Source organism: Pseudochaenichthys georgianus, chromosome 22 (assembly GCF_902827115.2).
Source record: "Pseudochaenichthys georgianus chromosome 22, fPseGeo1.2, whole genome shotgun sequence".
In the NCBI taxonomy this organism is placed as follows: Eukaryota; Metazoa; Chordata; class Actinopteri; order Perciformes; family Channichthyidae; genus Pseudochaenichthys; species Pseudochaenichthys georgianus.
Window position 1 is genome coordinate 34,916,017 of NC_047524.1, and position 17,347 is coordinate 34,933,363.

The window sequence follows — 17,347 nt, forward strand, 5'->3', positions numbered from 1 at the left end:
GAATGTTGAACCACGTTTCAGGATATATGGGAAGCAGAAGTCCCAATGAAAAGTTGGAACCTTCTTGAAAATCATAGTTGAAATCATGAATGAATAAGGAATGGCGCTCCACATATGACATATTTTTGTAGATAAAGGGTACCCGCCTATGCTGAAATATCTTTGAAAAGACTCTGCAGAGCACGACACATGACCTTTGACCCTGACTGACAGTGTGACAAAAGCACTGTCAATGACTGACTCTGGGGTGTACCTGACCAAACCTGACGTGACAACCAGACTGTGAATGAATGCTGGCATGTGATCAGTGTAACTGCATGATTCTAAAACAATAACTAACCAAGCATGTTTTTGGACTAACACATTATTTTGGAGCTCCAAGGGAAACGAGAGGTTTCCTAAACATTTCACAAAAATGGAAAACCGCACGTGACCCGTTTCTAATCTACTTGATGATATTTTACTCCCACAGGAGTTGGCGGTTTGCAAATGTAAAACTCAAACTAATTCTGAAGATTATTTTTCTCACACAGTGGCCAAGGGGCTACTGTGTGAGATATACTGAACAAAAATATAAATGCAACACTTTTGTTTTTGCTCCCATTTTTCATGAGATGAACTCAAAGATCTAAAACATTTTCTATATACACAAAATAACCATTTCTCTCAAATATTGTTCACAAATCTGAAAAAATCTGTGATAGTGAGCACTTCTCCTTTGCCGAGATAATCCATCCCACCTCACAGGTGTGGCATATCAAGATGCTGATTAGACAGCATGATTATTGCACAGGTGTGCCTTAGGCTGGCCACAATAAAAGGCCACTCTGAAACGTGCAGTTTTGCTTTATTGGGGGGGGTCCGAAAACCAGTCAGTTTCTGGTGTGACCATCATTTGCCTGCGTGAGGCAAATGGTGGTCAGAAACTGACTCACATTTCACAAACACATCTCTTTCGCATAGAGTTGATCAGGTTGTTGATTGTGGCCTGTGGAATGTTGGTCCACTCCTCTTCATTGGCTGTGGAAAGTTGCTGGATATTGGCAGGAACTGGAACACGCTGTCGTATACGCCGATCCAGAGCATCCCAAACATGCTCAATGGGTGACATGTCCGGTGAGTATGCTGGCCATGCAAGAACTGGGATGTTTTCAGCCTCCAGGAATTGTGTACAGATCCTTGCAACATGGGGCCATGCATTATCATGCTGCAACATGAGGTGATGGTCGTGAATGAATGGCACAACAATGGGCCTCAGGATCTCGTCACGGTATCTCTGTGCATTCACAATGCCATCAATAAAATGCACCTGTGTTCGTCGTCCATAACATACGCCTGCCCATACCATAACCCCACCACCACCATGGGCCACTCGATTCACAACATTGACATCAGAAAACCGCTCACCCACACGACGACACACACGCTGTCTGCCATCTGCCCTGAACAGTGAAAACCGGCATTCAGCCGTGAAGAGAACACCTCTCCAACGTGCCAGACGACATCGAATGTGAGCATTTGCCCACTCAAGTCGGTTACGACGACGAACCGGAGTCAGGTCGAGACCCCGATGAGGACGACGAGCATGCAGATGAGCTTCCCTGAGACGGTTTCTGACAGTTTGTGCAGAAAGTCTTTGGTCATGCAAACCGATTGTTGCAGCAGCTGTCCGAGTGGCTGGTCTCAGACCATCTTGGAGGTGAACCTGCTGGATGTGGAGGTCCTGAGCTGGTGTGGTTACACGTGGTCTGCGGTTGTGAGGCCGGTTGGATGTACTGCCAAATTCTCTGAAACGCCTTTGGAGACGGCTTATGGTAGAGAAATGAACATTCAATTCACGGGCAACAGCTCTGGTGGACATTCCTGCTGTCAGCATGCCAATTGCACGGTCCCTCAAAACTTGCGACATCTGTGGCATGGTGCTGTGTGATAAAAGTTAACTTTTTAGAGTGGCCTTTTATTGTGGCCAGCCTAAGGCACACCTGTGCAATAATCATGCTGTCTAATCAGCATCTTGATATGCCACACCTGTGGGGATGGATTATCTCGGCAAAGGAGAAGTGCTCACTATCACAGATTTTTTTCAGGTTTGTGAACAATATGTGAGAGAAATGGTTATTTTGTGTATATAGAAAATGTTTTAGATCTTTGAGTTCATCTCATGAAAAATGGGAGCAAAAACAAAAGTGTTGCATTTATATTTTTGTTCAGTGTATAATTCCAGAATGGAATACCAAAGAAGTTGACCTGTGATAATGAAACCATTTGGTAATATTTTAACAGATATTAAAGTAACTGAGGTTTGAAATGTAGAAAGAACATATTACAGTTAAGTCAAAGGTGGGGTAGGTAAGTTTCAGAAACCGGCTCGATTGCACTAAAATTTGAAAGTACACTTCCGAAAAGAATCCGCCCCTTCCTTCAGACTTCCTTACAGAGCACCTCCTCTAACACACATGAACGCGCACATGACGTCAGCAGACTGGTGAAAGTGGCCGCCTGTTGCTGGCGAGTCATTGAAGTACTGCTGCAATGCACGCCCAATGACGGCACGCCCAATGAGGGCACGAGATACATTTGTGCGTGCACGAGATGGAAGGCTGACAGACATGGGCGGCAATCCGACCGATTGGTCGTACTTTTTACAGTATTACGGCTTCCACAGATGACATTTTTTTATGGATTTTTTGTCAAAGCACTTAAGATATTCATTGCTATCGGGATGTTAAGAGCATTCCATGGAATATAACAAAAAGTGTATCTCGAGCCGGTTTCTGAAACTTACCTACCCCACCTTTAAGCTAAAACATAGTAATGTAATGAGACATAATTTAATTTAGACAACATCTTGTAACTAGCCTGGTAAATAATTAGAAGTAAAAGCCATAGATGTTATTGTTTAGGTCATTATGGGGATATAAATGAACATGAGGGCAATTTAAATTCATAATAGAAAGACATTTGACGACAGTATGTTGGAATTCTGTATTTATTTGTCAGCTTGATAATAGACAGGTGGAAGCCGTATTGCCAGGTGCCATCGATGGGATTTCTGCACACGATCCAAGCAGAGAATGACGTACCTTACAGGACAGATATACTCAGGAAATCATTCACTCTGACAGTATCATGACTTTAGTTGTTTTTGAATCCATAACATTAGTGTGTGTCTTTACCACAAACAGAAATAGTTCATTGGTATGTTTAGATTAAAAAAAAAAAGATTTCAAGGATTTTATAGAGGAATAACACAGGCTCATCAGACATTTCCGAGCTATTGAAATATGTTATTTAGTTCACCATGAAGATGTTTTATTTTGTTTCTTACAAGTAGTAAGATTTAGATATCAGAAGGTTCTTAATTATTATTCCTCAGTCCCACAACTAACAATAATGTGGATGGGGAGAACTATATCTGCTATAACCAGCAGAGATTCATAAATTACACCAGAGACACAGTAAAACGATGACTGTGGTTAATATTGTCTGCTTATCTGTATTATTGTGTTGGATTGTTGGAGAAGCCTGTGACCTAAGATTTTCAACGACATAATTACTCTGTAGCTATGTTAGTTTGACAATAAAGAACCTTGAACCATTCCGGTTAGCATTAGCATGTAGCGAATGCTAGGTTTTGAAACCGTGAATTGAAGGTGAAATGACATATGATGTTGTACCCTAAACATTGGGTTTAACACTCATTTATTGACGCTGAAATAACGTTTATTAGGGAATGTTTAAATAACCACAGACATCAGAATCATGTAATTTAGCAGCAGAAAACGGCAGGGATTGCATTGGACCCGCCCCCGTCGACGCCGGCCAATAGAAGAAGACTACAGTTGATAACCCGTGAGCCACAGGAAGGATCGGTCTCTTTCCTAACCTCGGCTGACCCAACGCACACACGACAGGCAACCAGCTGAATGGGGAGACCGCCTCTGTATATCACCGCATAATTTGTGTAATTAAATGCTGTTAACTTTTATAAGCTTCCCTTGACTCTTTTCAGTTAATCCTGCTCTCAGAGTTCAATAATTCATACAGAACCTATACAAGTTAGGGATGTGGATCTCCATACGATACGTTGCCACGATACGATACAGTAACGATACATTTGAAGCACCAGGCGATGCGATACGATACGATTCACCCCTGTTGCGATACAGTTCGATACGATTTGATTCAACATTATGCGATTCGGGGCGCTACGATGCGATTCAACACGATGCAAAAATAATGATACTTCAATATGGTACGACAGAGGATTTTTGTTGTATCCCTTTATATGCAGCAAATCATAAATTAACAAAAAAGTGCTTTACATATTTGGTTCTCTCTACTGCGCATCCCCAACCCAGTCTCACGGCATTTCGTGTTCACCAACACGATTTTTAATCTATTGATTCGTGTTCACCATCACGATTTGCCCCTTTTTTTCGTGTTGCACAGGACGATTTTAAAAGCAATGTATTTCTACTGGTAATGTGTTTCGTGCCTGCAGGCTGCAGCACGTCTTTTTCTCCGGTCGGGTCGTGGAAGACCGGAAGCTGTGTGGTTCATAAAAACATGTTCTTACTCAATATCAAGCCACAGTTATTGCTTTTATTTTAAATCGTATAATTTCGGACTTTTGTTTCCGTCTGTGAGGAAAATAAATGGGGCTCAGAGCCTCAGGATACTGAAATCTGTATTTTTAAATATTTTTTTCCTTCTAATTTGTTATTCTTTTCAAAATAACACACTGTTATTTACTCACCAATAACACACAATTATCCTTGCTTTTATTTATTGGTTTAATTCCATAATCTCGGGCTTTTTTGGTGTCCGTCAGGAACTGAATTTCAAAATAAAAATAACCGGAAACAGACGTAGGCCTGTAAGGGACATTTCGAGCATCATTGCGATTGTCAACATTTCTGAGTTTAGGATGGCCGAAGACACTACACTACCCATAATCCCCAGCTATCGTTTAGGACTACAGTTCCCATAAGGTTACGCAGAGCGTCAAACAGCTGTGTGAAATGGAACGAAACCACGCCAGACTATCCAATACTGGAATCGAACGCCCCTCCAGAACTACACATGCTGGCTATTGTGTTTCGCAAAATGTTCTATGGGACGTCTCTACTGAACGTTTTCGTTTTTCCCACAATTAGAAGTTGCCATTATTAAACACATTGGTGTTATCAAATGTAAAACATATAATTAATAAATGGGTGAAAATCACTTGTGTCCATAATGCGCAGCATTAATATATACCCACATGACAGCTCATTGCTACTTTGTAATTCTACTCCACTACAATTCAGAGGTTAACCTGGTATTTTTACTCCACTGCATTTATTTGAGTTACTTTGCAGATTCTGATTAATTATGTGAAATATAAACAACCCTTAAATCAGACTTTAGTTACACCTGAGTAAAATTCAGGTAAGGTGATTGTCAAGTGCCAACAATCAGGAGAGATATTTGATAGTTGGTGCTTGAGAAGACTAAACATGTATCTGCAATTGACATGAATGGAAACAAGTAATAAAGTATATTCATTACTCGTTATTCTCTACTAATAGTCCAAGGGTCTACACAGTTGTTATGCTATTCCACATCGCCCTTCACTGGATGTATAATTAGCTGCACTAAACTACATGTTAGCATTTAAAATACCTAGCCATTCTTTTGCGGTTATTTTGGTGAAAGTAACTCAAAAGTAGTGTAACTCATTACATTTCAGAGACAGTAATATTGTAATGTAACTTATTACTTTCAAAAGACAGTAATATATAATACATTACATTTTGGAAGTAACTTGCCCAACACTGGTCGCTAAGTTCCTCGTATTACTTGTGTACTTTAAAGCGGCACGGCATCGGTAACAATTTGCGAGCGATGTTTCAAGTTGACCGTTTTTCTTGAAAAATCCAAAGTGTTGCCAAACGTTTGATTTGTAGGTATTTTTCGGTCCGCTGTGTTTCTCTTTCTCCTCGACTTCCATGTGTGTTGATAACTGAGACTCTCGGCCTCCGTAGTGCGAAGCAAAGATCAAAGGTCGTCTCTGCTGAGTACTGACAGGATGATGGGATATTATATGAATGAATCGTTTTTTTACCGATGCAAAGACGCTACAATCGATGCATCGCGAGTTCAACCGAAACTGTAGCCGATGTGCACTCTTTCAACCGGTGCACTCGCATCTTGAACGTTTATGCCGGTGCACCGATGCAAATCGCTGAATCTTAACATCCCTAATACAAGTGCATGTTTCAGGCCTATCAATTAACAACAGGAGGAGTCACAGACATAAGACCAGCTGTTAAATAAAGCTCCTCTGACCTTAGCTGGCATCTGGGTATATATTAATGCTGCCCATTATGGGCACAAGCAATTTTCACCCATTTATTAATTATATGTTTTACATTTGAGTGTTTCCTGTCCCCTGAACCTCCAGGGATGTACAGTTTAATACTGGCAACTTCTAATTGTGGGAAATACGAAAACGTCTTTTAAAACTACAATTCCCAGTAGAGACGTGCCATAGAACATTTTGCGAAACACACAATAGCCAGCAAGTGTAATTCTGGGGGGGAGGGCTGGGCTGGACCCGTCCGAGTCCAGTTTTGGATAGTCTGCCGTTGTTCCATTCCATTTCAAAGAGCTGTGACGCTCGGCGTAACCTTGTCGCACTGCCACTCCAACATCCAATCACAGAGCTTGAGGACTAATCATGGGGTTTATAAAGGAAAGCGGATGTTGTAGTCCCAAACGATAGCTGAGGATTCTGGGTAGTGTAGTGTCTTTGGAAACTCTGTAGTGTCTAAACTCCAAAAAAACTATTTGTTTCTCCGAATCGAAGGTTAAAAACACAAAAGCATTTTACACAATTTAAACCAATCAATATTGTGTAATTAACAAGGATAAACTGATGTGTTTTAGTGGATGAGTACTGCAGATATCACTGTGTAATCATTTGACAGTGAGGGGAATACTTCCGGTTTTGTTATGAAAACTTCGAGACTGGAAATACTGTTTTCACCCCGTGAGGGTTGGCGCTAACTTTACATGGAAGCTGCCGCATATACTGTACACGTTCTCCTGGCGAGACCTCAAATCATCTTCGTAATATCTATCAAACTATAGATCCTACACATCCACTGGACGTAGATTATAAAAGTACAATATACACTTCTCGCTAGAAATCTAATAAAAAAGCATTTTAATGGCCAAAATATCCTACAATTTAGGATTTTCCAGAGAGGGTTATTTGTGAATAAGAGAACCTCCGGAGCGTTTGCAATCAACGGGAGCATGTTGTTTCTTACACGACAACACTTTAAAACGTGACTGGGAAGAAAGGACGTCCCATTGCTCTTAAAAACATATTATCTCACTTCCTCTCTCCTCACATGGTCCCATGCATTTTGTTGTGCAACAGTGTAATGCAAATGACAATAATGATCCTCAAACAAACAGGAAAGCAACAAATGAAATAGTATACTTTAATAATAACTCATTAACATTAGAACATCCAACCAAGTTATTGTGTTTTTGTGTATTCTCGGTACTCACGGTAAGTGGTAGGACAAGGCCAACAACATTAAATAATACGATAAATATAACCGAAAATTCATGAACAATGTAAGTAGGAGCTTTGACACTAACAGACTGTAACCATTTTTTGACCGAAAATGTTCCCACCAGCCTGTATTCCTGCAGCTGTATGACAGTTTGCAGATACTCTGTGAACACAGGTTATGTATTCCCTGTCTAATGTAATGGTTCAAGTCAATTTCAAGTTTATAAAAAAATATAATTGAAAATAATCATATTGATTTTCATAAGACTAAAACAAATAATGTATCTTGAGAAAATGACATTTTTTTTTTTTTTAAAGTGTCTCAATACAGCTGACTGGACAGATCGGTTTCCAGAGACACCAGAATGTTATGTCCATGTATACTGTATATCTATACAGTTTCGAAATGAGTCAATACCATAATAGTAATCCGTGTGTGTATGAGCACATGTTCAACATTGTTTAACATGCAATAAGAGCTACAGCCACTGTTTCCTGTGTCTCAATGCAGAAATGTGAGCAGAGCAGTGAGCCAGGTTCCCAGCCGGCAGCCCTTCACCCAGAGCAGCAGCTCGTACACACTGAGCCCGCACAGCTGCACACACTCCGCCAGCGTGACCTGCACCCGCCTGCTCCTGGACCGGGCCTTACTTCTCCTGTGCCTGTCAGCGGGGTCAAGAGTCAGGAACTGTTTAGTTTAGCAGGATAATCTCCACATATTAACACCACTTTTACGATTTTTTAAAGAAAATTGCTAACGTTAGGCTATAAAGGAACTACAGCACAGTCACATGACTTCACCTCACCACAGCTAAGCTAAAAGCGGCTAATGATCAGCGTCTTGACCTTTAATATTCGCATTTAGTCAATTGTTAGCTGTTCTTATGAGTCATAGAAGCCTCAGACCAGTGGGGTATTTACTGACGTATTTTATGTTCTAGAACAAAACTCTTCAGCTTGGGTTAACCTCAGACCTTTTTCAGGATAACATTCAACAACACATTTTGTTTTACTTTGAGCCAGGGGAAGTGGTAAAAGCTGACTAATTTCCAGGTTTTATTCCTGTTCCACGTCACTAGAGAGGAGAGAACAACTCTGCTGACCTGGCCATAGCACGTATGCAGCAGCGGGACATGTTAATGAAGGACGAGGACGAGGCTCTGGTCTGTAAGGTGGTCTCGATGCCCCTGAGCAGATCGTTGGTCTTCAGCAGCAGCAGCATCTGCCGGGGAACTCTGTTCAGCAGCTCGCTAATCTGAGGGAGGTACTGAGCCGCATTGGTCTGGATCTCTACATCCTGCCGGGGAAGACACATAGGAAGACAAGCTGTGTCTTTACTGGATCCACACATGTAGTGACAAGAATGAGAAAAAAAGATCACATACACTCCTATATTTAACGGCTCTGCACTTGCTCCCAGTAAAATGTTGAACTCTTATTCTTGCCTACAAAGCCCTTCATGTCAGGCTCTATCCTATCATAAAGAGCTCATAGTTCCATACTGTCCCAATAGGGCATAATATTCCAAGAACAGAATCCCAGTTTGTGTTTAGGAGTCAGACTCCCTCTCCACATCTAAAAGCAGGCTTAAGACTTTCCTTTTGAATAAAGCTTGTCGTTTTGTGGCATTGTGCCCTTGAGCAAGGAATTGGATTCAAAGGCTTTTCCCTAAATTGTGTGGATACAAATCTAAAATTAGCGAAGAGTCTGATGACTGAGACAAAAAAGAGATGCACCGGGGACAGGTGGTGTTGATATCATGAGGAAAAAAGATTTTCCAAAATGTACTGAGTTTTGACCCTAGCAGAAATGACAACACACTATCAATCACAGCATAGAGGAAGGAAATGATGAAAGAGGGAATAATTTTGCCACAATTATCACTATTTGTCTCTTTGATGTTAAAGATGTGTGTTTGAGTGTCAGTGTCCAGCTCTACTTCAAAGGCCTCTCCCTGCTGCACATCAGCGGGCCTAAATCACACTATTAGTCATGGAACAAAGTGGAAAGCAAGCTTACAAACAGTTAGTTATTTCGAAAACTCAGACACAAAGTAAACCAGGAGTGGGAGGAGAAATACCTTTGTATAGCGTTCACTACTCTGAATAGAAGCACAAACAATATTTAGGTTTATATTTCCCAATAGATACTGTAAAACGAACTTTTTTTAAAACATCATCAACTGTCAGAGCAATTTTAAGCCACCATTAGCACCGTCTACAACAACAACATTAAACATCTTAAGAACGCTGTGGGTACACAGTGTGCAAACTCGACCAGATAGGATTAACTGCTGTTTCCAGAAACCTGTGTAAGTTCTATTTTGTTTTTAGACTTCTCTGTTTCAGTCTACTCTGTATAAATATTTTGTAGTTCATCTTGCTAAAATTGTGTTCTGGAATCTCAGAACAGCTAAAATACCTGTTTTTCAGGCAGAAATCTGGGTAACTTATTATTACAGAAATCTTAAAACTGTACCATCTGCTTCTTAGGGTTGACTTTGATTTAAACAATTGTACAAATACTAAATGCTTTACTAAGGGTAATTGTATTAGGGTTAACTTTATAACCTCTGTAGCCAGGGTTTATTCTGAAATGTGTCTGTAAAAAGTGCATGACAAAAGGCCTGGAGGCTCAACTGATTGTGTGAAGTGACACAGTTTCTACTGGTGCCCATCAGCTGCAGAGAGTTAACTAATTAAAGGGGCGTGGCCCCACAGCTGTGACAACTCAGCAATCAGGACTTGTGTCCATTTTAGGCAGCATTTTCTTGGAGCGTCAGACAATAGAGTCCTGTGGGAGTCACGAGGGAGGCTCATCCTACTTGGACTGAGCGAAGTATCGCTGGTGTTTTGATCCCCTCATGCTAAAACATGTATGTCGAATGTAGTGATGGCAAAATGAAGCTTTGAATGAAGCGTCGAACCACTTGGAAAATTGTGTCGGAAATAGGTTCATTTCTCGAAGCTTCAGTTACAGCGACCTCTCCTGGCGAAGTGCAAGGCTGCAGTGGGTTTAACGTATCTTTGCCTTGAAAAATATTCGATGCACACACACTAAGACTGAATATCATGTTCTATTTGCAATTAAAGATTGATAATTGTGTGTATTGGGTTATTGAGAAGAGACTAGAGAGTGCTAGACATATTTTTGGGCGGACAGGGCCTTTTATCAGTCATTAAAGAAAAGCAATGATTAAAATACGTCCATTCCGGGCTTTGAACCAGCTGCGGAGGACATCGCCGCATTCGGGCCGCCGGCTGTACCCACTGGGCTATCTATTCCTTGAAATATTTAACTGTTTTTATATTACTGATAATTGTCTTTTTGTTCACAACTTCTCCACATTTCGAAGTGTTTCCCGAGCCAGAACGACCTATCTTTCTTCCTGGCTTGCTCTATAATGATACTACAATTAAAATGCAATACCAACAACAACTCAACAGCAACAACGCAAACTACGACAACAACCCACACATTGCACATTGTTTAGAGCGGTCATAAAGTGTTGAAGCACTCAAGTTTGAAACTGTTTCAACCTGTCACCTGTCAGAATCGAGACGAGGCAGTGCATTGAATCGCGTGAATGGACCGCAAACCAGTCAAGTGATTCAGGAAATGAAGCAGTTGCTGCTTCGGACGTCACATGTCACGTGATTTGAAGCAGTTGCTGCTTCGGACGTCATATGTCACGTGATTTGAAGCAAGCTTCGAAGCACTGCTTCCATGGAATAGGAAGTCCTGGGTTGAAGCTCCGTTCGAAGCTTCAGTGTCAAACTGCCATCACTAGTCGAATGTACTTATTGTAAGTCGCTTTGGATAAAAGCGTCAGCTAAATGTAATGTAATGTAATGTATATATTCTCTAGTGATGGCAAAATGAAGCTTTGAATGAAGCATCGAACCACTTGGACAATTGTGTCGGAAATAGGTTAATTTCTCGAAGCTTCAGTTACAGCGACCTCTCCTGGCGAAGTGCAAGGCTGCAGTGGGTTTAACGTATCTTTGCCTTGAAAAATATTCGATGCACACACACACTAAGACTGAATATCATGTTCTATTTTAAATTAAAGATTGATAATTGTGTGTATTGGGTTATTGAGAAGAGACTAGAGAGTGCTAGACGTGTTTTTGGGCGGAGAGGGCCTTTTATCAGTTATCAAAGTTGAAAAGCAATGATTTAAAAGTTCATCCATTCCAGGCTTTGAACCAGCTGTGCGGAGGTCATCGCCACATTCGGGCCGCTGGCTCTATCCACTGGGCTATCTATTCCTTAAACTACTGAACTGTTTTTATATTACTCATTGTCTTTTTGTTCACAACTTCTCCCCATTTCGAAGTGTTTCCCGAGCCAGAACGACCTATCTTTCTTCCTGGCTTGCTCTATAATGATACAATTCAAATGCAATACCAACAACAACTCAACAGCAACAACGCAAACTACGACAACAACCCACACATTGCGCATTGTTTAGAGCGGTCATAAAGTGTTGAAGCGCTCAAATTCGAAACTGTTTCAACCTGTCACCTGTCAGAATCGAGACGAGGCAGTGCATTGGGAATCGCGTGAATGGACCGTGAACCAGTCAAGTGATTAATTCAGGAAATGAAGCAGTTGCTGCTTCGGACGTCACATGTCACGTGATTTGAAGCAGTTGCTGCTTCTGACGTCATATGTCACGTGATTTGAAGCAAGCTTTGAATCACTGCTTCTATGGAATAGGAAGAAAGTCCAGGGTTGAAGCTCCGTTTGAAGCTTCAGCGTCACACTGCAATCACTAATATTCTCCATTCCTGTTCATGTGTCCTCTCGCAATTATTAATGGCCCCTTGCATCTCCTAATCAATATAACCGCCCTGCTATCGTCGATCCCACATGCTCCACGTGGCACTGGTCTCCTGCTCTCTCCCAAATGGAGCTTTTCCCTCTTCAAGCTACCTAACTTCACTCCTTCCACCTTTGAATTACATGCCATCACAGTAACCCATCCTGTACAATTAACCATTGTTGTTCTCTACCGTCCACCAGGCGCCTTGGGGGACTTCTTGGAGGAGTTAGATCATCTCCTCTCACACATCCCTGAAACTGGCCCTCCTGCTGTACTTCTCGGAGACTTCAACCTCCAGACAGGGAAGATATCTGAACTAACATCTCTTTTAACCGCCTTTGCTTTCTCACTGTCTCCATCCCAACCAACTCATAAAGCTGGCAATGTCCTTGATCTCATATTCTCAAGGAACTGCACTACTTCTAACCTCTCTGTAAACCCGCTCCACACATCCGATCACTTCTTCATTTCATTCTCTCTACCCCTTTCCAAAAATAACAAACTAATCTCTTCTCATCCTGCACCTGTCCGCCGTAACCTCCGTTCCCTCTCCCCTCGTTCCCCTCGTTCCAACTCCTGCCTCCAAACTCTGCTGCAGAAACTCTCCTCTCTACTCTCTCCTCCTCTCTGGACTCTCTCTGTCCTCTCACATCTCGGCAGGCTCGTCAGTCCCCTCCTGCTCCCTGGCTAAATGACGCACTGCGTGCTAATAGAACCATACTTCGGGCAGCAGAGCCGAAACGGTGGAAATCCAAACACCTTGATGACCTCCTAACCTATCAGGCTCTCCTCTTTCTCTGCTTCGATCTCACAGGCAAAAAGCACTTTCTTTCAAGATAAGATCCAATCTTCCTATTCTAATCCCAAAAAAACATCTTTTTTTCCATCTTCTCCACCCACTTGGACCCCCCCAAAGCCCCTCCACTTCCTCACTTCTGTCAAGCGACTTTGTTAACCACTTTGAAAAACAGGTTGATGATATTCGCTCTTCTTTTTCTGACTCACCTTTACTCACCACTGGGTCACCAGACCCTCCTTCCACCCGCACACTGACCTCCGTTTCCCCTCTCTCTCCAAGTGAGATTCTTACCCTCATTACCTATGCCCGCCCTACCACCTGTCCTCTGGACCCTATCCCCTCAAACCTCCTTCAGACTATCGCTCCTGATATTCTACTGTTTTTCTCCCATTTAATCAACACTTCTCTAACTTCTGGTCACTTTCCAAACAGTCTCAAGGAGGCAAGAGTAAACCCTCTCCTAAAGAAACCCACTCTCAACCCGTCTGATGTTATAAACTACAGGCCTGTCTCTCTCCTCCTGTTCCTGTCTAAAACACTTGAACGCGCTATCTTTAAACAACTCTCCTGTTATCTCCATCAGAACAACCTTCTGGATCCGCACCAGTCTGGTTTCAAGGCAGGTCACTCCACAGAAACTGCTCTCCTTGCTGTCTCTGAGGAACTGCACACGGCTAAAGCAGCCTCCCTCTCCTCTGTCATCATCCTGTTGGACCTGTCTGCTGCATTCGACACAGTGAATCATCAGATCCTCCTTCGCACTCTCCAAGAACTTGGAGTTTCAGGCTCTGCACTTTCCCTGCTCACCTCATACCTCAAAGACCGCACCTACAGGGTCACTTGGAGAGGGTCCGAGTCTGACCCTTGTCAACTACCTACAGGGGTCCCTCAGGGCTCTGTTCTTGATCCCCTCCTCTTCTCCCTGTACACAAACTCGCTCGGATCGGTAATTAGCCCGTCTGGTTTTTCATACCATTGCTACGTTGACGACACCCAATTAATTATGACCCAGGTCGTCTCACACATCTCTGCTTGTCTAGCTGACATCTCTCAGTGGATGTCTGCTCACCACCTCAAGCTCAACTGAACTGCTTTTTCTTCTGGGACAAGATTGTCCCACTCTTGACCTAACAATCAACATCGGCCCCTCTGTTGTTTCCCCGACTCAGACTGCAAGGAATCTGGGTGTGACCCTAGATAACAAACTGTCCTTCACTGCAAACATCGCTGCTACAACCCGCTGCTGCAGATACACACTTTACAACATCAGGAGGATACGTCCCCACCTGACCCAGAAAACAACGCAGGTTCTGGCCCAGGCTCTCGTCATCTCACGCCTAGACTATTGCAACTCCCTCCTAGCTGGTCTACCTGCATGTGCCATCCGACCTCTGCAGCTCATCCAGAATTCAGCGGCTTGTCTGTTCTTCAACCTTCCAACATTTTCCCACACCCCTCCGCTCCCTCCACTGGCTTCCAGTAACTGCTAGAATCCACTTCAAGACAATGGTACTAGCGTTCCATGCTGTGAATGGATCTGGCCCTTCTTACATCCAGGACATGGTTAAACCATACACCCCAGCACGTGCACTCCGCTCTGCATCAGCCAAACGGCTCGCTGCACCCTCCACACACATGGATTAACATCGATTTAATACATTAATGTAGCCTTTGTTTCTGCTAAAAGAGGTGTCGACCAACCTAACAAATCGCTAAATAAAAAGATAAAACACTGGCATGTAATTTACGTTAAAATAAATAGAATGGTTTTGAATAAGCCACAGTGCCTTAATATACCAGCGAAAGAGACTGTTTGGATGATAATAAAAAAATAAAAAGTTTTTTCCAATCCGAAATTTAAGAAAACCATGGATTTTTGGATATTCAAAGAGCCCAATTACAATGGCGAGACAGGCAAACAATTACATTAAATAATTTGAAATCGACGATCGGGCTTGATATATGGTTAAATATAGCAATATATGTATATCATGTCCATAGATGAGAGTAAAATCGACGTCACTTTACAGCCCCACCCACTTTTGGGGAAACCAATGCTGTCATTTGAATGGCGATCAAGCCTGAAGCCACATTGACAGAGCTCTTCTTTTACTGTCCTTTTTTCTTAGAAGAAGTACAGAAAAACCTAACTCTGGATTTGTTTTAATGTTTGAGGTGCAATAAACGACACAGCAGCTTTTTTGGCATGTTACAAACTATTAATGTCTGCCTCGCTCATGAGAGTAACAGCTGGCAAAATTACAGCCTCACCTACTGATTTTAATTTAACCATATATCGAGCCCGATTCTCGATTTCAAATGTGTGCTCTAAAATGATATTTATAAATGACTATCATTATTATAAGCAAGACAATAAATGGCAAAGATATGTAGAAAATAAACGTATTTAAGATACGTTCATAACAAACGTAACGTGAGAGAAAATATGTTTCTAGAAGATATGTAGAAAATAAACGTATTTGAGATACGTTCATAACAAACGTAACGTGGGAGAAAATACGTTTCTAGTTAAACGTAATTGAGAATGCAGTTTAGATTTGTGGGAACGTAATTTTTAGGAGACCGGGTTTGGGACTTTTCTAGCTGGCCTGATAGTAAATCGCCTCCGCATCCGCCTCTCTCCTGGGCAGGCTCATATGGGCTCAGCACAGTCTCATAATACACACATGCACACAGAAGGATTCACACTTGTATTTCATGATCCGCAAAAGGATTCACACTTGTATTTCCGGATCCACACTTGTGTTTTTCAATGCACACACAAATGTGTTCCGTTTCATATACATGTAAATAAAATCCAACTGCAGAAAAAAGTTTGACATGTGTATTTTTGATCCTCACATATTAGTTTTCCGTTTAATACCTCTGAACCTGCAAACACAAAACGCTTTCTGTGCACGGATCGCTGTGCATTCGTGTGTGGGTTTTTTGAGACTCCCCTGACTGTCAGCCGATTCGTATTTGTAATTTTTTCTATCTATAAACAATCAGATGTCTCCTCAATTCTCAGCCAATCACATGAGCGCGCCCCCACGAGGGTATGATTTCTTGCGTTCATGACGTAGCGCTTCATGTACGCATTTTGCGCTGTCCGGAGCTGACGGGTCGACGGAGCCTGCCTGCAAGCGCTAATGTCAGGACACCTTCACTCTCAGTACATTGCCAACAGGAAATGCACGCAAATACTTTATATTATTAAGGTACAGCGCCACTTTCCGAACCATTGATGAACCATTGATGAATGCTTGTGTACACAAAAACAAAAACCGGCAAAACCGTTTTAAATGTGTGTTTCCTGTGTGGCGAATACAGCTGCTTTATTTATGTCTGCATGAAGTTGTTGTGAGTGTGGAGGGAGCAGCTACAGGTTAGCTTAGCCTAATCGATCAGTGCACTATGAAGCCAGTGCTAGACAGTGAACTGTCAACGGGGGGGAGCCCCGCCGGTCATTATCGGCCGATATTCACTCTCAATAGTTTGATCAGTGCTCTCTATAAAGGCCGATCAGGAGAGCTGGATCTGATCGATATGGACATAAACGCGAGTGAAGTGTAACCGGACGCGAGAGAGATCAGATCAGCTGCTGAGTCTGACGGAGACACGCAGCTCCGCATGATCACCTGAAGCTCCGTCCTCTGTTTAGCGAGCTGAATACGCAAAATGCGTATATGAAGTGTCATGAACGCAATAAATCATACCCTCGTGCGGGCGCGCTCATGTGATTGGCTTAGAATGAAGGAGACATCTGATTGGCTATAGATAGAAACAATTACAAGTACGAATCGGATGAGCGTCAGGGGAGTCTCAAAAAACCCACACACGAATGCACAGCAATCCGTGCACAGAAAGTGGTTTGCGTGTGTAGGTGCAGAGGTTTTAAACGGAAAACAAATATGTGAGGATCAAAAATACATACGGCCTTCTTGGAGACCCTGGAAAGAGTCCTGTATGGGGCTCCTGAAGGGGACTCTTTAATCTTGCTGGGAGACTTCAACGCACATGTGGGCAATGATGGAGACACTTGGAGGGGCATGATTGGGAGGAACGGCCCCCCTGATCTGGTGGTTTGTTACTGGACTTCTGTGCTAGTCATGGATTGGCTATAACAAAGACCATGTTCGAACAT

The 17,347-nt window shown here is 42.4% G+C and overlaps 1 protein-coding gene across 4 annotated transcripts in view; it reads right to left on the reverse strand.

Annotated features, from left to right (window-relative positions):
* Positions 1–7,482: 7,482 nt before the first annotated feature.
* adck1 (aarF domain containing kinase 1) overlaps positions 7,483–17,347 on the reverse strand; it is a 208,608-nt gene continuing 198,743 nt past the window's right edge. For all 4 annotated transcript variants that reach the window (XM_034111232.2, XM_034111234.2, XM_034111233.2 and 1 more), the window contains 2 exons: positions 8,677–8,870; positions 7,483–8,235 (listed from right to left, as the gene is read on the reverse strand). In XM_034111232.2, coding sequence (XP_033967123.1) covers positions 8,076–8,235; positions 8,677–8,870 — 354 coding nt within the window. In that variant the 3' untranslated portion in view covers positions 7,483–8,075. The remainder of the gene's footprint in view (positions 8,236–8,676; positions 8,871–17,347) is intronic.